This window comes from Cyanistes caeruleus, chromosome 1 (assembly GCF_971803275.1).
Source record: "Cyanistes caeruleus chromosome 1, bCyaCae1.hap1.1, whole genome shotgun sequence".
Taxonomy (NCBI): domain Eukaryota; kingdom Metazoa; phylum Chordata; class Aves; order Passeriformes; family Paridae; genus Cyanistes; species Cyanistes caeruleus.
In genome coordinates this window covers 69,343,304-69,366,576 of record NC_141701.1, presented here as the reverse complement: position 1 = coordinate 69,366,576, position 23,273 = coordinate 69,343,304, and the positions used below count along the sequence as shown (strand labels likewise).

The 23,273-nt window shown below is 39.1% G+C and overlaps 1 protein-coding gene across 30 annotated transcripts in view; it reads right to left on the bottom strand.

Annotated features, from left to right (window-relative positions):
- Positions 1 to 8,130: 8,130 nt before the first annotated feature.
- The window catches only part of COBL (cordon-bleu WH2 repeat protein), a 153,790-nt gene continuing 138,647 nt past the window's right edge, over positions 8,131 to 23,273 (bottom strand). For all 30 annotated transcript variants that reach the window (XM_086897441.1, XM_086897432.1, XM_086897374.1 and 27 more), the window contains 5 exons: positions 21,269 to 21,372; positions 17,995 to 20,003; positions 17,256 to 17,375; positions 14,715 to 14,969; positions 8,131 to 9,447 (listed from right to left, as the gene is read on the bottom strand). In XM_086897441.1, the coding sequence (XP_086753567.1) occupies positions 9,430 to 9,447; positions 14,715 to 14,969; positions 17,256 to 17,375; positions 17,995 to 20,003; positions 21,269 to 21,372 (2,506 nt within the window). In that variant the 3' untranslated portion in view covers positions 8,131 to 9,429. The remainder of the gene's footprint in view (positions 9,448 to 14,714; positions 14,970 to 17,255; positions 17,376 to 17,994; positions 20,004 to 21,268; positions 21,373 to 23,273) is intronic.

Here is a 23,273-nt window from a genome sequence, read left to right as displayed (position 1 = left end):
AGGCACTGGCTGCCATGAGGGCTTTTCTACACAGAAGGTTACTACTGCAAAGGCTTGGCTACACACAAAACTGTAACTACACTAGTATAGTAAAAATGGTTTAATTTCCCTAGGGTAGAAAGAGTTATGCCAGTACAAAGAAGCTTATTTGTGCTTAAACTTCTATTTCCATACAAGCAGGTGAATAAGCTGTATTAGTATAAAGCATTGTTGTGCCACTACAAATGTCCCTAGCTGGTGGTTATATTGGTTTCTCTATTTCAGTAAAATATATCACACCTGGAATGGAAATAGCCGTACCAGTACAAAACCTGAGTCGAACAGGCCTGAACAAAAACTTTAAAGACAGACTCTTTTTTTTTCCCCTCTCAGTACTATAAAAACTGTCATAACAAGTAATCTGACTGGATATTTTTTGAGCATTGTCTTGAACTACCTTTCACTACTCACTGGCAAATGTAGGTCAAATATTCAGTAGTCTGGCAATATTACACTTTCATCCTTCTTATTCTCATTATTTTCCTTTTTAAGCAGCAATTAATGCCCTGTGTAGAGATATTGGTGTGGACAGGGGCTGAGTGAGAAGCTGTGCTCACTAGGGCTGCCTGAGCATTGTGCTGACTCAACATCCCTTCTAGTGGAACTGCTCATTGCCTTTGGGGACACTTTGGGTTTCCCTGCCTGACCCCACAGCACAGCTGGGGGGACAGAGTAGGAGAGGATGGTGTGGACAGCTCTACCCACACACCACAGACAGACAAAGGAGTTTCAGAAATCAGGGAAACCAAACCACATGGCAGAACCTGTTCCCTTAGAAAAATGCAACCCTCATCATACTGGATACTGGTCTCATGATTTTGTGGGTCTGACTCATCATTCTTCATCTCTGAAAATTCTGCCTCACACACTGAAAAATAAAATCTCCTCCTAGGCACAGGTCAGGTAGAGCTGGGATGTATTTTTTTTATAAAACCAGCTTTACATCTTCCATATGGTATTTCACTGGCGGACTTCAGTGCTGGACTGGTTTGCTGCTGTGGAGAATAATGTTACCTGCTCTTGGGAAAAACCTCCCTTGGCAAACTAAACCCATTTTTTCTAATGCTACCTTTGATTATTGGTGACAATTTACTGTCCTGAGCATATGAGGCAAAAAGGCATATTTTTCATTTTCAGAAACAGTGGAAAACTTTATTTTGGTAAAAGGTAAGAAGAGGGAGCTGGTTGAAATTAGTTTTGAAATATCATTTGCATTGCAACTCTAGACATGTTACATGGGACCCGCATTCTGAGGAAAACAAGAAATCCTCACCTTTTGTTTACAGTTTTGGGAACATGCAGCACATTATTGCCCTGGGTTGGGAACTATGCTGTCAGTTAGTGCCAGGAAAAACACTTTGGAAATAAGGTACTGCATCTTGCTGTAGATCACATAAGCCTAAGAACAGCTCTTCTGAATCAAGGCAAAAAAAAGTGGGGGATGAAGGGATGTACAAGTTGTCCCCAACTCCTTTATTTTTGTCTGTGTAATTACTGTACTCACAAAGTTTTGACTTGTTTTAGAATAAAGATTAAAATCTTCATTCTTTCCACTGTGAAAAGAAGGGTAAGTTGTGAGCCTGTGCTTATTTAAGGCTTTTCCTTGAGAAGGAAGACTCCTCCTGTGCCGGGTCATTTGTTGTGAATTTTATTAGCTGGAGTCTCCCAAGTGCAGTGTGTAACACAAGATCCACTCTTCACAGGTTGTAACTGGTGATTTAGAACATGTAACTGATTTAAAACGATCTGTGTTCCCTCCACCTAATGTTGTCTGCCTGAGCTGCCATCCTGTGTTTACACAGGGGCAAATAGAAAGATCCTTGTTAAGGCACTCAGGCACTGCTGAAGCGGCAGAATCAGGAACCTTCTCTTCTTGGATCTTCCCTTGGGGATAGTGGGCAGTACAGCTGCAGGTGGGCAGGAGGCTGTGATGGACATATTCATTATTTAACTATCAGGGAACTTCTACCACACAGAAAATCTGTTTTCAATTTAGCAGGTGGATTCCAAATCCCTCTTGTATTATGCGTTTGTTGGAGATGTGTCTCATTATAGACACAAGTACCTAGGAGCATCATCTAATATTTCATACCTAATGCATTTGAAAGAACAGATAAAAACACAAAGGCATATTAAGGTATCTGGTATAAAAGCCAGGGGAACACCTGTTTTCCCTGCTTCCCCGAAGTTTGAATGATACCAAGAGAGGTTGAGTTTGTTATATATGTTATATATGATCCATGCTTACTGCATTTAGTATATAGGCCAGGAAGCTGTATGACTTGGAACACAAGACCAAAGAATGGCACAGGAATCCCAGGCTCCTGCTCTGCCTCTGCCACTAACTTGGGTGACCTCAGGCAAGTCACACAACTGCTTTGCTCCCATCCTCCTCTTCTGACTTTTCTAGTCAGAAACAAACAGACCTTTCTAGTTTGTCCCTTTGGGGCAGGGACAGTCACTTATGTGGTGCTTGCTGAGTACCAAACACAGCAGGAGTCAGGAACTCAATTAAGGTTTGTATTTACAAATATAAGTAAATAGTAATATAAATAGAAGGCATTCTGCCTGCTCAGCACACTGCTGCTGCAAAGGATTAACCCATTCCAGAAGTCCAATGTCTTCTTGACCGCTTTGATGCCCGGACAAGATGAATAAAACATGCTACTCATTACTTTTAAAAAGCATTTGCATAAAATATATTGCTATATTTTACTACATTTTCCTGTTATGCAAGCCCACCTTTATGTGGTAAGATTTATTGCATGTTAAGAATTATTGACTTATTTCAGCATGGAAATGACTATTAAGATTGACCTGTCAGCAGTTTTTAATTTAATTGCTCTTTGATCCTTCAGCCTTGAACATATTTGCATTTGCAACTAAGCATCTCTTGGCAACCCGTGTAGAATACGGCAGAAGCAGTTGCTGAGATGCAGAGTCCTAAGGAAGTCTGTGAGCTTCTCCATTTCTGGATGTGGACCATATTGAGTTACTGTAGGTTTTCAATCTCACTTTACCCTTGCAAGCATGCTTTTGGGTGGCAATAATACTCCTTTTTCCCCTAATATTTTAATCCTTCTATGAATATAGAATAGGTGGAATTGCAAAGGAACAATTTCCAACCTGAAACCAAAACCAGATATATCTATGTCTGCCCATATTCTGTGTTCCCTGCCCACATTAAATGCACTTCATCCACAAGGGAAGGGAGACATATGTGTTAGGTTGCTCTGTAATATTAAGCAAAGGGCTAGAGGATTGATGATTTCCATGGTGTTTATATGGAAATGTATTACATAGCATCCTCCTCTGTGGAGAAAACCAGCACTACTGCACAACCTATTGCAAGACTGACCATTTGAAAATAGATAGGATGATCAGGACTATAAAGGAGAGTGAGGATGTGGAACTTCCCTCTCCTGGAATGAAAGGCCTGCTCTGCTTCCCAGTTTGAACCTGGAAAAATTATCTCTAATGACAGATGCATAGGATAAAACAAGCAAGCTTTAACTTGTATAACTGGGCTTAGAACACTTTGTACAAACATTGGCCCCAGTAGCAGTAAAGCAGTAATTTTACATAACACAGAATTGTTGCTAAATTATTCATCAACACATAAAAATATAACTCTTTGCAGTTCTGCAGCACTGGCTGCCTGCAAATTGCCTCTGACAGTTCCTTCCATAAGTCGGGAAGTTTGAAGCATTAGCAGTGAGGCTAATGAATGAGGAGGCATGCACTGTGCAGGCAGCCAAACCACTGCTCTGTGGTGCTGCTGGTTGGGAACATGCCAGGTACACCCACTTCCTGAGCTGACTGAAGGACTGAGGGCTAGATTTTATCAGGAAAGGGTCTATACTGGGGAGAATTTTAGTCTGGTCTTGAGCATGTTAACTCACCAGGTAGCTGTATCAGCAGAGATATGTGCAGTTTCAGGATCTTGTTGGTAAAATTCAGATCTATCAGTACTTTTTGTGGACCTGCTGCTTATAGAGGCACCTCCTGCATGTCCTTTGCACTGCTAGATGCTGCTGGGGCAGGGAGGGCTGCAGCTCTTTGAATTACATGTGGCTTATTCCTAGGTTCTATCTGAAGGCAGATGCATCCATTTCCCTCTCCCTTCACCCTTATCATTACTTCTGGCTTAAGAAGATGAGATTGCATTGGCTACTGGCATCTGGGTGCTGTGTTTGGCACACACACTGGATCATGGATCACTCTCCACCTCAAATGCAGTCCACATGTGGAGCCTTTGCTCATTGCTGCAGCACAGGCATTTGGTTTGCAGTCTCACTGCCAGATCACTTGCTAAATCAAACCACCTTTTGGCTTATCACAAGGCAAAGAAAGCCCAAACCAGTGACACAACCCATCAGTGGTGCCACCCAAATCAGTACCCTCAAGTTGTGACCCTCTGACCCGTGCCAAGCACTACTAGGGACAGTTGCCATTGCTTCTGACAGAAACCCCTCTGTCGAATGGAACAAGACAAAGGAAGCCCACGCCTATTTGCACTGTGTTTGCTTTGTTCCTGTTACAGTAAACACAGGTCCTGATGTAGAAGACAATGATGTTCCACAGTCTTGTTCTTTCAATAAGGTTTCCTTTTCCAGCTCCTGACTTGCAAACTGGACAGTGGTGTTTGTGTATGAATAAATGTTCTCTTTCAGTCTGGTGTTCAACTGCAACACCACTATGCTTTGTTCAGGGGAAAACCTTATAGGGCTTCAAGCACAATAATGACCTCAGAAAAGAGACATGGCATGTACATGTTTTTATCACTTCACAGACAAAAAAAGGGAAGAAGAAATAGAACCCAGAGGAAAAGAAATTGGCTGAAGATAGCATTAGATGGAGCTGGATTTGACATTACTTCCAGCAGTGACTGTGTATAGCTGCTGTGACTGCACCAAAACTTAGTCCCTGACTTTCTGGAAGTTCCTATTTTACAGGACAAAAAAAAAGCTAGTGTTAAATATAGAAAAGGATCCCGTGGTAAAGATGTTTTTTTAACTATTCCTGACCTTCTGAAATGACGGAGACTGTGCGCGCGTGCTCCTGTACATATGGAATGAGTGATGGGAGGGAACAGACTATGGAAGTGAGCTTGTTCCTAAACTCCTTAAGTGTGAAAACCACAATATTCCTGTTAACTAGTTCTATTTTCTCTCCCTTTTTGAAGTCTCCAATATTGCAATAAATCAGAAACTGTTTAAACAAGAACAAAAAGTTGGTAGACAAACAGAGGATAGTGGGACTTTGGTATCTGGTGCAGCATCATGTAACCTGCTCGTATTTAAGCAAATTATATTTATTTAACAAATAATTATATTTGGTAACAATAACAAAAAAAAGGTACATTTTTGCTCTTAGAAGTGGTCATCCATCTGACCATACTTTGATGAACAACCCTGACAATGCAACTACAGGGAAGCTTTCTCCAGCCAAAGGAAGCCATCCACTATGAATCAAACTCCATGCCATACTCAGCAACAACAAAAAAAAAAAAAACAAACAAAAAAGCAAAAAGCAAAGCAGATCAAAACAGTGATGCACAAAATCTGGGTGAATATTACTGAAAGATCAGGAATTTGTTTCACTTTATGCTTAAAAAAGAACTTTATCATCGCAAAGGTAATTTTCTGCAAGTGGGGAAATACACCATTATGTCAGCTAAAGCTATATAGTAGGGGCATGGAGTATTTTGTTGTGTGTGCTGGGCAGCAACAAATGGAGTAACAATGGGAATAGTCTAATAAATCTTAACAGAAGTCTCACAGGCAAAGCACCTTGGTACACATAATGCATATGTAATCCAACAGGGGATTAGAGATGAGAAGCAATACACAGAAATAAATACTTTACATATGTAAAAGTTGCTAATTAACAGTTGCAGAAGACAACTATTTTTCATATTGTACCAACAAAGAACCGATTTATAAGCACTTCATTCAGACAAACTGATCCAAACCAAGATTTGTGCAAATCCTTGGATTCAAATTAAACCTTGTGTTAATGTTAAGCAGCACTCAACAATAGAACTGCTTCTTTCTTTTCTGAAGATGTTAGAGGAAAAACTATCTCAGTGTCATTTCCCATTGTTTCATAAATGCATCTCTTGTTCTCTTTCTTTCTCCTACATGCTGAAGAAGTACCAATTTTTGGCTGTGGCAAATGTAGCATAAATAGTGCAAGTCACTTGTATGAGCTGGATAAGTTGAACCCTGCCATGTTTGAAACTCTTTAGATTGATGTGCATGTCAAGGAGTCTTTTGGTTCAATACTTTGCATGACTAATGTTAACAGGCTGTCTTTAAAAAAAAAAAAAAAATAATCTACAATGAACTCCTCTAAGTCAAATAGCTCATGCAGACAACCAGTATTGTTTAAAATTAAATATCTAATCAGAAAGATCTAATGCTGACTTAATGGTTGAGTAATACTCTAAACTCAAGTTCAAAAAAAACCCAAACAACAAAAAAAATGTAAAAAAGGGGGAGGAAACAGAAATTTTTATTTGAGACATGAGATTAGATTTGTTTAAGCTCTGAATATTGAATTATACTTGTACAATAAATAAACATATCAAATCCAAATTCTCCATTCAGTTTCTTTGGTGATACCATTTTTTCACTTAATTTCAATCGCTTACTAAAAAAGAAAATTTAAAGGGCTGGATGGATCAGGCATATATCTGGGTCTTTCCTCTGGCTGACCTGAGGCAAGAGCATGTGGGGACAATCTAGGTGGAGAGACGCTATGGAACAGGGGAGTGTCCTTCTTGCAGTCCTTCAAAAAAGAAAGGAAGTTGCAGACTATGCCATGACAGGACACATCAGAGCGTAACTTGAGCAACATATACATCTCTAGACACAGGCTGTGTCTGCACTAGCAAACAGTGTGGGACAGTAAGAGCAGCCATATAGATGAAAATACTTGGTACTGAGAAAGCCATGTCTTTACCAGACACATTTCAGGCTTTTTCTTTTAATTCAGGATGAACTAACCATTATTACTACTAAAAGCATGAATAGAAAGTTACTATATGGAAGGGTCGTACCCGTAACTAGACTTCATTATAAATGGGTTTACAGTAAAATCTGCATTCACCTGGGGTTAAATAGAGCTGCTACCAAGAGAGTAACAGCACCTGGATGACAGTTTAAGAGCAGACACAACTCCCATTGACATGAGAAGGGGATGAATATCCAGCCTAGGCTACTGTGAGTAGCTGAACTCCCCCCTCCATTTTTAGTTTGAGTTGTGACTGAACCATCAGGGTTTTTGTAATTTTGTTTTGCTGTAAAATGAAGGTGACATCTTATCTTGTAGCTGTTTTTATAGCTTTTATTCAGAAGTTTATCTATGAATAAAACTTAGAAACAGGTCTATACAGTGCCAGCACCCAGAACCAGAACCTTTGCCTTGTGAAACCCAGAGAATGTTATTGTCAAAAAATCCAGTTTTGAATCTCTTACACTGAAAATAAAGTATTCATATAATTTAGCACTATAACACTAAAAGGGTGTTAGAAAGAAGGGCTGTGCACCCAGGGCCTTCAAGCAACACTGAGAACAAGAAGGAGAGGTGCACTGAAATTTGCCTTGCAGCAGCCAGCCATGGAAGGAGTACTTGCTGCTGTGGGGAATATCTACAGAATCAAACTTATGACTGACTGAATCCTTTCCTGTCATAGCATTTTAAATGTTAGTGCTTCTGATCTCCAGCACACCTAGAGGATTTTAAAGGCAAAAGAAGGACAATCACAATCAAGAGAGGTGTTCTTATTTATCCTAGGGTGCAACAGACCACCTTAGTTCTGAATGTAAAAGCTGCCTAATAAGGAAATGGAACATTACCAGTACTCTATCATTGCTGAAATGTATATAACTCACATATTGATCCTAGCTGGTGATGTCTACTGCACTTCTAAACTGTTAGTTGTGAGCATTTTCCTGGCTTGAGATATCTTACATTTGACTTGAGATACTGAGCATAGAATACAGGTTTACTAAAGTCCATTGCTAGTTCCAATTCCTTTCAGCAAATGGAAAATATTTGAGCAAAAAAAGAGCCTTTAAAATCAAGTCAGGTTTTGATTTTGTTTTTATTCGTGGCACTAACAGACATCAATATTTTACAACATATAATATATAGTCACATTAAATGCAGATGGCTAAATATGCTTGTGCTTTCAACAGTCCATAACTATACATTTTAAATTCCAGCTTAAAGAAAAAATTTGATATCAGTGTAGTCTCTGATTATAAAAATGTAAATGTACAAACTTCCTCTTTTTTAGTTTCATTACAATATAGGAAATATGAAAAAGCATTTTCATTTGTCCTTTTTAAGTTAATCAATTTAATGAAATATTTTCAAAATATGTACAACAAGAACAACTACCAAAGTAGTTAACATTTGAAAAAGATGCTGCTATAAATACTTGTGAGACAACATACAACAGCCATACAAATTAGAAACCAAGGGCCAATTTATGCATGACCTAAACAATAGACCACAAAAGTCACGGTTACTGATAGATACAAACCAGCTCCACTTCATTTTACAGTGCAGAATGAATTCTACATCTTGGACCTCTGTGCTCTGAATCTTATTCATAATCTTCACAGTTTGTTGCAAATAGAGATCCTTTAAGGTGGCTCAATATTCAAACAAGTGCCATGTTTGTTACCAGGGTTCAGCATATCTCTGCACATTAGCATTCTATACGTCATATCCCATAAGTAACTTTTCAATAGACACTGTCTCACATTCACTGATTTCCTGCTTTCTCAGAGCTCCAGCAGAGATACAAAGTTAATTTGATTTTAAAAACCAATGCCCCCAGCACATGACAATTTAGGTATCATAACTTTTTTCTTGTGATTGTTTTTTATAGATCTTTACTCTTGTTTTCAGCCTAATTGCTTACCCTTCTTGAAATCAAAATCCTTAGCCCTTCTTGAAATCAAAAAAGAAGCAAGTAAATACTTCGAAATAGTTACATATTTTTAACAGCTGGAAATGAGTATTATTTTTCAGATAGCTAGCAAAGTTTTTAGTTTTGCCCATAAACACAATTACCACAGGACTGCACAGTGTTTATAGTCTTATTAACCTGCCAACAAGAATAGTTTATTGGCAACCTTAAATATTCAGAGGCAAAACACAATTCCTTGGCACAGAAGCTTTACAGCTGAGCAACAATTTTCCCCTTAGAACCATTATGCAGGAACACACAGAAAATTAACTACAACTTATTTTGGCTTGTAGTCAAGAGAATAAACTAAACTTCTTGATGTTTTTTGCCACTTCAGACTTTGAACGACGATTATGGGTGCATACAGGGTTAGATTTTCCAGTTACCTATTCTTTTTACATGATTCAAACAAGCAGAGGGACCTGCAACAAAGAAAAGCACATGATCATTCAAGATATTTTTAAACCTCCAACTGCTGACATTGTTAACCAAACATTCTCCCGTGGGGCTGTTTTCAAGCTTAGTCTCTTCATCTGCTCCTTGAGACTACTTAAGCTTATCTGCTTTTTTCCTAGCTTTATCACTTGTTCTAATGAATAGAGCTATCCTTCCCTAAAAAACCCACACCTCATGCACCCTTAGATATCATGTTTGCAATTGTGTTATTTCTGGAGGATAGGTGATGCATTTTTCTGAGAAATTCCTTCATTTTGTAGAATGCACAGAAGCCCAGGCTGCAAGTATGCAACATCTGTCAGTTGAAGTATGTTCTATATTGGTTAGCCGTCACTGGCCATAAAAATCAATTGATGGGTACTTTTCTTCCTGATTGAAGGAAACTCCCAGTGGCTTTGGTTCAGGAAAACACTTAAACAACAAATGCTTATCTTCCTTCCCGGTCTTCGGGTCATCTAAGCATATGCTTAATTTTAAATACATATGCTAAGGTGCTCTTCCAAATTCAAAGTTACTGAGCTTTGATTCTAACAGAGAGATACACATTAAGGTCACCACAAAAGCTGAACAGGAATAATGCATTTGATCAAGTCTAAATTTTCCATTTGGACCCTTATCCTTAAGGAAAAAAATAGGTCATGGTATAAATTATTAGCAAGGTGAAGAGTTCAAATTATGTTTTATCTTCCAATTCAGAGTAACAGCATGCAAATGTCTGCCTCTGACAGTGCATGGGAACTAGAATCACTTTACAGGCTCATTTGACTACCTGTATATCAAGCTTGGCCAACCTTATCATTGGACCTCCTGCCCCATTTCCAGCACACCAAAGCCTACATCAACTGTAGCTTTGAGTCTGTAATTTCTTTCATTGCACCCACAGACACTCATGATATGAAACAGTATTTGTTCATTCACAATTATAATTCTCTGCTTATGTGAGAAAAATAGTCCACTGCTTGACTGAAAAGGTATGGAACTAGGCCATGCTTCCTAGAAGACACTCAACATGCCATAATTTTGATCAATGCATTACTTGTTGACAACCATCTCCAAATTATCCCAGAGAACACAGGGACTCATTTCAATTGGTGCAGTAATTATCTTACCTGGCTCCTTTGATTGCCAACAGAATGTTACACTGCACGTATCAAGAGCTGACCTAATGTTGATTCCAAACATCACCATGAATGCTTGTGGGAACTGTGATGGAGCCAAATTAATTTTTAAAATCTCAGTGAACAAACAGAAAAGGCTGCTTTGGTGCAACTGCAATCTTTATTGGAAAATATTGGAATCTGCAGAATCTCCCTTGCACACCCCATTAAAAAGTGGTCTAAAGCAATCACCTTACCAAGAGCCTGTTCTTCAGAGCCGTAACTTGCTTTCCTCACTGTGTGCAGACACATTCTCCTGCAATATTTCTACCAAATCCCTGGGTACAGTTCTACCTAAAATGGCATAAAAGCTAAAGCAACTCTTATTGCTTCCCTTTGTTGAGTAAGATTTTTAATCCTGCATGGACTCGTGCTGGAACTATACCTATAGCTAGACATCTAATGGATTATCTGCATATGTAGTTATGGTTTTGTTTCCACAGATAATCATGGTAAATACCAAGGCAAGTTGCATAAACACAAAAATACACAGGCATTGATATAGTGAATTTCAGACATCTAGCTATGTTATTTTGCATTTTATGAGATGGCAAATAGGAAGTTAAAAACTGCACATATAGATCTTAACTATATGATACTTTTTGATACAATTTCAGGAAAACACTAGTTCACTTTTAAAATCAGAACATTGACCTGAGTTTTGTCCACCAGAATCAGCCAAAATTTGGTCTCAGATGAGCTTCCTAGATCAACTGATTCTCCTTTGCATGTGCAGCAGACCCCACGGCTGGGACAGACTCCTCACTAGTAAGATATTAATTTCTCGTAAGTAACCACCAAAGGCACTGGGGACCCATCATGGCTGGTGGCTTTACTTGATGCCACCTCCCTGACTTTCTGTTATACTTTGTTATTTGTACTGTTGAACACCTGTCAGGTTCCTTGACAGACCATTTCAAAAACTGAAGAAAAGGGTTACTTCCTTGCACATTGTCAGGTCTTTTCCAGGTTGAGAAATTCCTTTTCTTTTGGGAAGGATCTGTAGTGTAACCATTTTCTGGCAGGCCTCTGAACTGCCCTGCATTGGGGATGAACCATTTGACTGAGCAGGATTAACTGGGCTTGGCACCTGCAAGAATTTTCCTTCAGGAGTCTGTGGACAGCAACAGTGTGCAATAAAACAGAAGCCATTTCTCAAAACAAAGAGTGATTTATTTGCCAAAGAAGGCACAGTACTCCAACAAATGGATTAAGGAAGCGTGAGGAGAGCTATGCATATACCATCTTACCTATACTTGGCATTTCCTTCAAGCATCTATTTCTGCTCTGGTTTCTTTTGGCTGACCCAATTAGAGACTGTGCTGTGCAGACCCTGACTCTCAGCTAAGCAAGGTCAGCCTGCAGCAAGTTCTCTCCTCATTTCCTGCACAGCAGTCTTTTAACCTTAATGTTCATGACTTCAGCAAACAGCTGTGTAATCAGGGGAAGAGTGGAGGAGCTGCCTTTTCACAGATATTACTTGAGTTCAAATGCTTGTTGGGATGCTCCTTATCTAGGCAATTGGTTGCTTTTTACATTTGCTTCTCCTGACAGCTATGTTTGATCCACTCCCATTGCAGCTAACCCCACACAAATAAGCAACGAGTCACACATAATTATGCAGCACATATTTACCACTTCTCCACAATATTAGCTAAATAAATGACTTTGCTGTCAGAAGCCTTTGCCCCAGAAGACTTTGAGAAGACAATGGAAGAGAAACAGATGCCAGTACTGAACTACCTACTCTGCTGTCTAGCTGCTGCAACCAAAATCTTCCAGAAAGCAAAGCCAAAACAAGAGCTGTGCTCACATCTCCAAATCACAACATCATAGAACTTTGACAGAGGAGACAAAACAAAGAAAAAGGCTTCATCCCTGGCACAAAGCAAACTTTCAGCTACTGTCTACAAAAAACTCAGTTTTCCTTAGACACGGGTAAAGGAAGAAAACCCTGATATTCAGCTATTATGTATTCCTTTTCCTCTATGGATTCAACTTTTGCTGTCACAAATTGTCCAACTGCAGGGAATGATCAGAATTTGGCTCTCAATATAACACATAAAACTAGAAGAGATATTAAATACACTGGATAAAAAGCCTTTTCAGAAATCTGACAACATTTTTACTACAGCCTTTTCAGAAATCTGACAACTTTTTTTACTTTAATCAGTTGTCAAGGGCATGAGATCTCAGACGCCAAAGTCTTATGATGACTTTGGCATACATAAGACTAGCTTGCATATCCAATATCTGGAAGGACAGCACAATAATAAGAAAATCATACTCTGTCTTGGACAAAGCACTGCTCTCTTTTATTTTCATAAGAGACCTATATAATGAGATGTACTCTTCCGTTGTTTCAATGCCAAAAGTTGCAAAAATTACTCTGTCTTGGAAATGAGACAAGACAGGCACAGTATTTAGCAGAATATATCACTCTATCTGGTGTACTTTCATGACCTGCACTGGTTATCCAAGTGTTTTGAAATAAATCCCCAAGGATATGATAAAGACTTGTTTTCATGAGTAGAGCTATGGATCCCCTCAGAGATTGCAAGAGCAATGAAGTTGGAAGAATAAGAAATTTGAAAATATCTAGAAAACAACTGCATGAAGTACCCTTGAATATCTATTTTCTCATATTGGAAGGGACCCATAAAGATCACTGAGTCCAACTCCCTGCTCCTCCCAGGACTGCCTAAAACTAAACCATATGACTAGGAGCACTGTCCAACTGCTCCTTGAACTCTGTCAAGCTTGGTGCTGTGACCACTTCCCTGGGGAGCCTATTTCAGTGACTAACCATCCTCTTAGTGAAGACCCTTTTCCTACTGTGCTATGAACTTCTCCTGAATGCTGCTTTGCATTCCATTCCCTTGGGATCTATTGCTGGCCACCACAGAGAGGAGACTGTGCCTGCCCCTCAGCTTCCCTCCTCAAGGAAAGCACTGACTGCAATGAGGTTGCTTCTCAGCTTTCTCCAAGCTGAACAAACCAAGTGTGAACTCAGCTGCTCCTCATAATTGTATGCATAACATAGATGTAATATTTCACACGAAAAATTAACTGCAAATCCAGATTCCTGACGTAATAAGAACATGCTGATGTAGTTTTCCCTGAAACATTGATTTGTTTGTGCCATTTGTATGATTCTGTAGTACTTCTGGTTTATCAGAAACCAGATATTTGGACAACTTTTGAAGGTTCAAAGTTGAGTGCATTTTTAAATTATTTAAAAGAGGAAAAGGGAGCAAGGTTTAAGTCAATTTACACATTTATGAGTGGCATCAGCTAACTCACGTATTAGGAAAATGACATCTGCTTTTCTACATTCGCTTAAGTCCTTGGATCAATGTCTATTCATGGATACTGCAGTGTAATATTGGGATGCCTCCACTCAGGACAACTGATCTGCTTCTCTTTAGCAAGAAGCACAATGTAATCTGAGATTGGGAAGAACAAACTTTGATCAAAGAGATAAGTGAAGTTACTCCAAAAATCACACTTAGCCATCTGGGAGCTGACAGATTCATATAACCGCAAAAGTGAAACATACATCATTTAATAAATAAAGTTTAGGCAGACATTAAATTAACCTCACAGTTTTATCAACAGCTCTCAGCACATGTGATCAAGGTTTAAGTGTTGGGAATCAAGTTCTAAGACCCACTACTGAAATTAGGAGGGAATATTTATATATAAATTTGTTTCAGGGTCTCATATCTGATCTTCCTTAGGCTCACTTTGTCCAAAGGACATCCAGTATTATCTCAGAGAATATAGAATGAAAAGGTACTGAAAATACTTTTTGAAATTATTGTCATACTCTTGGTGGTCTTTTTAATAAAACACATTGTCTGTTCATATGGTTGTATATATGCACGGGTGCGTTTCATTAGCTGTTCAAAGGCTTCCAATACATTCCCAATCTTTGATTCAGTTAGAGGAAATAGTGCATGTACCTTCTTCTGATGGAAGAATGAAATTTGTGCCTAGAACAGCTAAAAAATGGTTCTGAAAACACAGCAAGCATAGGTTGTTTCATCCACAGTAAAATATAAAATTATATTTACCTTTCTTAACTTTGCTGCTCCAGCACCAGAGCGAATAGCCTCCAATAGGGCTTGCCTTGCCTCGATTGGATTACCTGAAGCTGTGGCAGAAGGCTTAGGAGCTGCTGCTGACAGCTGAATGGGAGGTGGTGGTGGTGGTGGCTGGGCAGGGGCAGGTGGGATACACAGCTGCTCTTCCTGAAGGTCTTCTGCCTTCTGCAAGGACCGTTCTGTGTCCCTAAAACGCTGCAGCTCTTGGGAGGCCAATGAGGAGATCTGCTCATCATGCAGTTGAAAGAAAGTGGTTAATATCAAGCATGGATAACTGTAATTATTTGACATTTGATGCCCTTTCAGTACCCTGATTTCACTTTTCTTAGATGATGTAAAACCCATAGTCCTTTTGTTTCCTTGTGGCGTTTAACATCTGTTGCTATTCACTCACATCACTCAGCTGGGCTGATTACCAGCATCGAGGACTTGGCATTGAGTCTGTCTCAGAAACTCAATCTTTATTTATTGTGAGCTTCAGCATCCTGTAACTCTTCTTGGCATGCAAGGTAAGAGAGAAAGTTGGACTTGGTATTAATTTGGAAACAACCGCAAGGGTTTTGGAATCAGGAAGATATATTAAGGCTGCAGTAGCCACCCAGGAATATGATTACTTTTTATGGTCTGGGCTGCACAGAAATAATCTCAGATGACAGAAAAGCTCTTCCAGATCTGAGCTCTCAGACATAGCTTCATTGAAAAAAAAGCCATTAAACCTAAAGTTTCCAGCTATACTTAAAAAAAAAAAAAAAAAAAGACCAGAGAGAGCCATGTGAAAGCACTGAGAACAAAATCAATTGATTATTCTTCCAAGTGTGTTTCTGTGGAATTTCAGAAACTAAAATTTCTGCACAAATTACCAGCTTGGAAACTCATCCAACTTTAAATGCATGCAGGTGAAGAAGACAATCTTTCAGACTAGGTCAGCTTTTCCATCAACTGTGTCATGAGATACTTTTGTCATTAATACCATTACAAGTAATAATCATGATGAATTGTTAATAATTACAATGATTCAGCAATTATTAGGAAATTCAGTACTATGGACCAAATAGGAGGTTTCCAAGCACATCCATTATAATTAATTTCTCAGACAAACTGCAGCATAGAGCTGCTGTGGTGAAAAATTAAAGGATTAGTCTCCCCTAAAATAATCCACAGAGAGCTCCTGTATTATATTCCTTCCCTATACATATATATACATAACAAGATATATATATAGATATATAGATACATGAGCATCATGTCGTGTTAGATGAAAGATGAAAGGTGAACATTTGAGACAACATGAAAGGGTTAGCACATCTGTATTGGGCCCTGTACAGACTCAAACACACTGCTTTAATTAGCACAGGTGACATGGTGTGAAAAAGCATATGGTTTCTAGGCAACTTCCTGTAAAACCATGGCAAAAACTTCTCTGCAAGAGGAAAGTATTCCAAAAAGTCTCTGTGATGACTTCATTAACAGAGCCTCTTTTACACAAATTGCTATTTATTTCTAATGAGTGCAGAATGCAGTTAAATATGTGGGCGGATTGCTGCTGCTTAGCACATCCTGCTCACAGAAAGCTGTGCCCTACCTGCAGCAAGGGCAGTAGGATATATGAGGGGTGAAGTAATTCCCTAACACAGGCAAGAGAACTTTTCTATCTCATGCCAGCTATCTGGATACGTGCTAATGAACTGAGTCATTGCTCGAGGGAAATGGGAACTTCCTTGCCAAGGACACATCTTTGACTGGATTAGTCAACTGAGTGAAAATTAAGGCTAGAACAATGCAGGTTTTGGCTATTAGGAATAAGGGATGCTTTAATGATTAGATAAATCTTTCAGAGAGAAGGAATCATCCTGCTGTGGTGAATGTTGATGAAACATCAACATCAATTACTTGAATACAACTTGCACCATGTTAGCAGATAAACAGCATGTATGAAGAAGCCCTAGTGTGTTTTCAGGAAGTCGGTACTGAATATATATGGTAGGTAATGCAAATATATTAATCCAGCTGTAAAACCCTAAAGTACAGCTTCTCTGTGCAGAGAAGCTGTGGATGCCCCATCCCTGTAGGTGTTCAAGGGCTGGTTGCATGGGGTCTTAAGCAACTTGGTCTAATGGGAGACGTCCCTCCTCAAAGCAGAGGGGTTGGAACTAGATAATGCTAGTCCTCTCCAACCAAAACCATTCTAAAGAAAGACCTCATTTAAATGTGAAAATGATGAATATTTGATGTCTTCTATGAAGACTCCCTGTAATTGGTTTGGATTTCTACTTGCTTCTTTCTGAGCCAAATGCACACAGTTTGAAAGACTTGTAAGTTTTATAGCAAAGAATAGGACTGAACCTTCTATGCTCTCTGCTTAAGTCATATCTGGTCTTCTGTCATATGGCTACCCCTTCAACTTCTCTCTTTGCAGCACAATGTTTCGTTTGTGGGATATTTAGATTTATTCAAAACACTCAGAAGGAAAAGACTGCACTTCAAAGATCACTTACCATCTTGATTTCTTACCTTTTTTAGCTTTGAGGTGCCACTGTGGCCTCTAATTGCTGCTAGTAGGGCTGAGCGCTCGTTCTCTGGTTCAGTGTATGAGGGTTTCCTGTGATTGCCATTTAGTGCACTGTTTGAAACCTAGAATATGAAGAGAACAAACCTCACATTGTTATTAGATATTTACTTAGAGATAGCTTGGAAACACTTTTTGGCACTTGTACCGGAATGCAAACTATGAAGACTAATCAGTTTATCTTTTTTTTTGGGCCTGCTTGTAAAACCTTACTCACACTGAACAGTAGGGGTATGTGTAGATAGTAATGCTGTACTTGGAGATGCAGTCCATATCCCCTGAGCAAGAAGCCAATGGCATACTATTATCCTCTAGTAAAAAAAAAAATTAAAATTTTCTTTCACTGCAGATATTTACAAGTTTTTTCCGCACTGTGTGTTCCTGCTTTTACATGATACACTGAAATGAGGGTTTGGCTCTTAGACTAACCTCAATTACCTCTCTTTTATTTGTGTCTATGCACCCCCTGCCTCCTCTAGCTAGTGCAGCAGCCATGATGTTGCATAATATACAGGATGTGCAGAATAATCAGCAGCTTGGTCTGCATTTTGCCATTATAAATTTTTCAAATGCCTTGTGTTCTCTGGCTCACCGTGAACTGTACAGATTACCAAATCTCTGGTGTCTGACAGGGTGAGTATAGGGCTCAACAATCTGATCAGGTTAAAAAAGGTTTCACTTTACCTTTCTGAGTTTCTCCTTTCCCCCTCCTGTTTGAATGGCTTCCATTAGGGCACTGTGCAATGATGTGTCTTTTGGAACTGGCTTTTGGATGACAGGCTTGAACTTCTTCTTTGGTCCGAAAATATTGGTCTGCACATTAGCATCCAGTTCACCAACAGTATTAACATCTGAATCAACAGGTTTCTCCTCCTGTTCTGACTCCGCATTTGCTGCTGCACCATTTAGTTCAGGTGAGGCTTTAAGTGGACTAACTTGTACACCATTAGCAGGATGCCATTTAGTGACTCGCAAAGATGAGCTGAAAGAGGATGGGACTCCTTGGAGATCAGGAGACTTGAGAGATGAGGCTGAATTAGTATGGGTCAAAGTCTCACATTTCTGGTCAAACACAGTCTTTTTCTCTGCTACACTTTGTTTGCTGTTTAAATCATGATCATCTTCTGCATTGTTGTTATCCTTTGAAGAGGATTTAGTAAATGGGACACTGGCATTTTTTTTATAAAAATTCACAGGACTTGCTTGATTTGGTGCCCTGATATTAACTACTTTGTTTTCCATGCCAGAATTATCACCAGGTGTAAATCTGTGGCATGCTTTCTGACTACAAGCAAAAATACTTGAAAGCGTTTCTCTTGTTTCTGTTGATTCTGTTTCCACAGGGCTATATTTGGCCACAATAATACATCTTTTTGGTGAAACTTCTGCTTCATTCTTAACCTCTCCTGCCCCTTGCTTGTTTTCATCTTTCTCATTATATTCCATAGTGTCAGATTTAAAGGTAGTTGCATTGATGTGTCTTGCAATGGCAGAAGCAACATACTGACTTGATGTTCTCCTGTGTGGCTTTACGAATGGGAGTTCCAGCTTGTCTTTATTAGCAGCTGGGGCTGCTAATGGTGTTACCTGGGACTGTGTAACTGAAAGAGATGGCCTGGTTCTTTCATTCTCAGGTTGTCTTTCAGCTACCTGGGTACTAACAGTTTGTGGTGCTGCAGGTTTTGGAGCTGCAAGACAGACAGGCTTGTGCTCATGTTTTATAGTAAAGGGCTTAGAGTTTGTGGTGACTGCTGACTTTTTAGGAAAATGCTCAGCAGAGTCGTCACTTTGCTTTTCCATAGAACTTGACCTCCAGAATGCCTTCACTCTCCCAATATGAATTTCCTCACTTTCATCAGAAGAAGAACCTTGTACATGCTTACTAACACTGGTGTTTGGGCCTATGAGATTGCCTAGTTCATCTATTTTAATGGCACCAGTGGAGAGTGAAACTCCTCTATCAAAATGTCTTACTTCGGGTTTGGGAGGGACAACTTTAAAGGTCGTCAAACCCATTTTAGGTTCGTAGGTTGATCCTGAATTCTGGGCACGATGACACCATGTGGGTGTGGATGGGACTTCTGCTTCAATTTTTTTTGCTGGTGGCCATTTAATTTCCAACTCTGATTTACTTTTTTTCAGAGATCTCTCCCTGCTACTACATTCATTAACTGGATTCAGCTTCTCTTTTGCTGTACTGATTTCAGTTGTGGCTTTGGAGTGAGATGGACTCAGCTTGGATTTACATTCCTCAGACTTCACACCATGTTTAGGAGAGGGTTCCAGTCTTAAGTTCTTTTCATTTCTTTTTTCAAAGGAGGATGTGAGAGATTCAAACATATCTCTCCTCTGTTCCACTGGCAAGTGAATGAATTCATTTTCAGATGGTTGCTCATATATTAGGTCCTTGCATACAGCTCCACCATCTGTGTGTCCCTTGTCAAAGGAACCTGCATTGTTGTTTCTATTTGTAAAGTTTCTTGCATTAACAGAGTCAGCTGAGATATTCTGTGAAACCTTAATCTCCATCTCTTGATTTTCATCTGAGTTAGAGGTGATAACTTCTGGAGCATCATCTATGATTGTTACTGGAACAGAAATGGAAACATCTTGGGCGGCCTCAAATTTTCTTATATGTGGGTTCAAGGCTTCACTAGTGTAGTCAGAGTCAGAGTTACTGACACCATCCACTGCTGCAAAATACACATAGAATGTTACATATAGGCAGTATTTAGGCAATATGACTATAAATTACAGAAACAGCCTATACACGTTTAAGCAAACCAGGTATTTCAGTTACACTCAAAGCAACAGGCTCTTTTTTATGCCAGTATTACAAAAAAGGGAGATGTCTGAGTCGTGCTTATTGTCTGGTTGCTGATTAGGATTATTAGCAAAATATCCTAATTCCTAAAGGTTTTGCATATCCTCCTGCTTCAGCCAGTGGGAAACACACAAATGCAGCTGAAAGCAGAATTTCATCTATTGTTCACACCTTATCTTTGACTAACTTATCTAAGTGTTAACATTTCACCACATGACTCCAAAGGAGAAACATTTCTAATAAAACAGCATGCAACTCCAAATTATGTTTCCCAGACCTGGTTAGTAATAACAGCCCAGCTGAAGGATTTCCTTGAGCAAGCAAACAAAGAAACAGTACTTTTATTTTTTCTCCATTCTTCTCACCCTTTATTACCAGTGACTCCAGAAGCCTCATTGTGCAGGAGGGCTATATATCCTCTCAAATTTGCTGGTATAAATCAAAGGTTACAACACAAGCTAAGGAATGGCTGTGTCTGAGAACTCACAAGAAAACAAATCAGACTCAAGTCTGTGGCAGAAGTATTAAAATGAAGATGTGAAATTAAAAAAAAAGGTATTCAATGTCATTTGTTGACAAACCAATAGTAGAGAAGTATTTTAATTCACAGTCGGAAAAAGAGGAGCACAACATGACATTTTATCTCTTCCCACTGTTTAATGTTGTTCTATTTTTAACTTTTAAATATGCCTGTTAACAAAGAGGGGACACTGGGTACAAAAACGTTCCATCCTTTTCCACTTTATAGTGATAAAATATAAACAGAGGCATTCTTTATTAAACAAAGAGCTAAATTCACAACTGATTTAGCTTCACTGAAATTAATGAAATTATACGAAATTTGGCCTATGTGTCCATTGACTGCTGTTCATCTCTTTTTGGTAGAAGACACTGAAATACAATGATAATCTGATAAGCAGTTTGAAAAAATATTCAGTGGGAGCCTATAAAGGGTGTCTGCTCCTGAAGCAAAGGAGCCACTTTGGGGGGACCACATTCTACCTCATACTCATGAGTTGTTCCCTGTGATCTTAGTGAGAAACATGCAGAATGTCTCAAGAGTACAGCTTGATTTTGCATCCACTGGCTGTGTCTCTGTCTTTTGCACTTCAGTGGTAACACGCATTTTCCTACCTTCTAAATCTTCATCCAGGTCAGCCAAAGTCTGCTGGAGCCGTGCTGCAATGAATGTATCTTCATTCCCATGCTTAGCCAAAGCCATTGCTTCATCTTGCTTGCTAAAGAAAAACAGAAAAAAATAATTTGGTCTCTCTCCTTTCTTTCACTTTGCATTGTAGCTCTGAAACATACTATAGTTTTACCCCCTCTTCTCCCACTGGGGTTCTGAAACTCATTCCCCAAAATATGAAAAATGTGTAGCCTTACACACTAACCACTATACTGACTCATCCACATCTAGGAAAGGTCTCACCAGTGCTTGTGCATACCCAGTGTGCTGGTAATCAAAAGATTTCGATTAATAAAGCCTGCAAAGAAATTTTCTGGATTCAGTGTGAAGTAGGCATTTCAGCTGGACTGCAGAAACACGGCATATGCCAGGACAAAGGTTTTGCATATCCATACAATTTTAAGGCAGACAGCTAACCATCCTGTGCACCTGCTGTAACGATATATGTACACCTTAATTAAACAAAAATTGCATGGTAATGAAAAATAAATACACTCAAAGTACTGCTAGACAATCACTCTGCATCTTGAGGCGTGGGAGGGAGTGTTTCTAATGAAATATATCAAGGGACCTGATTTTGCCAGAAAACTGATGAAGCTGTAGAATGACCTGAGACAAGTCTGAAATCAGAATGACTGCCAAGTGTTGATTTGGCTTATTAAAAGAAGAGAATAAAAAGAAGATGAAATAAAAAATCCTAAAAAAAACCACCTAAAATGAAAAAAAACCCAAAACAACCCCCAAAAACCCCAACAACAAACCAACAAAAAATTCACTTGTATGGCAACCTGGTACACAACAGTCCTCCATTTTCTTAGAGGAAAATCTTGATCAGCAGAACTTTTTTATCTAAATCATTGAAACTAGAATTTCACATTGGACAATTTATTTCTTTTGGTTACTTGACCCAAATTTAAGACATTGTGGTCTGCGACACTGTATCTAAGTTTTGCCCTTGTGATTAGCCTATTGAAAAAGTAGCCTTCCATTCTAGCCACACTTTAACTAACTCTAGCTGGGTGAAACACATTTGCCCTTTTCAATATCATATCCTTAATTGCACAGATACAGTAACAGATGACAGATTTTTTTTTTTTTTTTTTGTAAGTTTACCAAACACTACCTAAAAATTGCCATTTTTCTTCTTCCCTTTAAGATAGTAATCTGAATAAAAATTCAGGAGTGTTTCCTGACATTGATTTAAATTTTGTCCAACAATGTAGCTTCAATTTTTGCTACTTTGTTGTTTGATTTTTCCCTTGCTCATGCCAGGAGCAACTGAAAGGACATGTTGAAGCATCAGGTATTTTATTTTACTTCACTTCATTATTTATTTAGCATTCACCTTTCCTTTACACCTTTTGTAGTAGTCCTGCAGCTTGATCCTTCTACTTTTACCTAAACTGCCTTGCACTTACAAAGCTGACTTCATATATGTTGTACCAATGAAAACAACAGCATACACCTCCAAGGAAGCCTTTCAAAACTGTCATGCACACATTCTTGTGTATCTGAATACACAGATGGGATCAATTCAAGACAGCAAGACTTGATATATGACTAAGAGGTTTTCTAAACTGGAATCTAAGACAGAAATCAGAATTGCTTGTTTTAAATACAGAGGAAGAGACAGGGTGTTCTGTGACTGGAATAAAATTTCTTCCAACATCTGCCAATCACCTGAGCTTTGAAAGGCCCTGAACATCCTCACAAGCCACTGTGATCTAATGATGTTCAGGCTCAACATTCCCACTGCAAGGTGCATGGTGAACTGAGTTTTCCCCCAGCAGATTACGAGGATGGTGGAGCAAATAAGTTAAAGTCTTCAGTGCAGGCACCTGGCACTGTAGGACTGCAATCCCTCTGCATCCTGTGGCATGTGTGCACAGACACACACACACACACACACACACACACACATCTATAAATCAATGAGATTACTCATCTGAG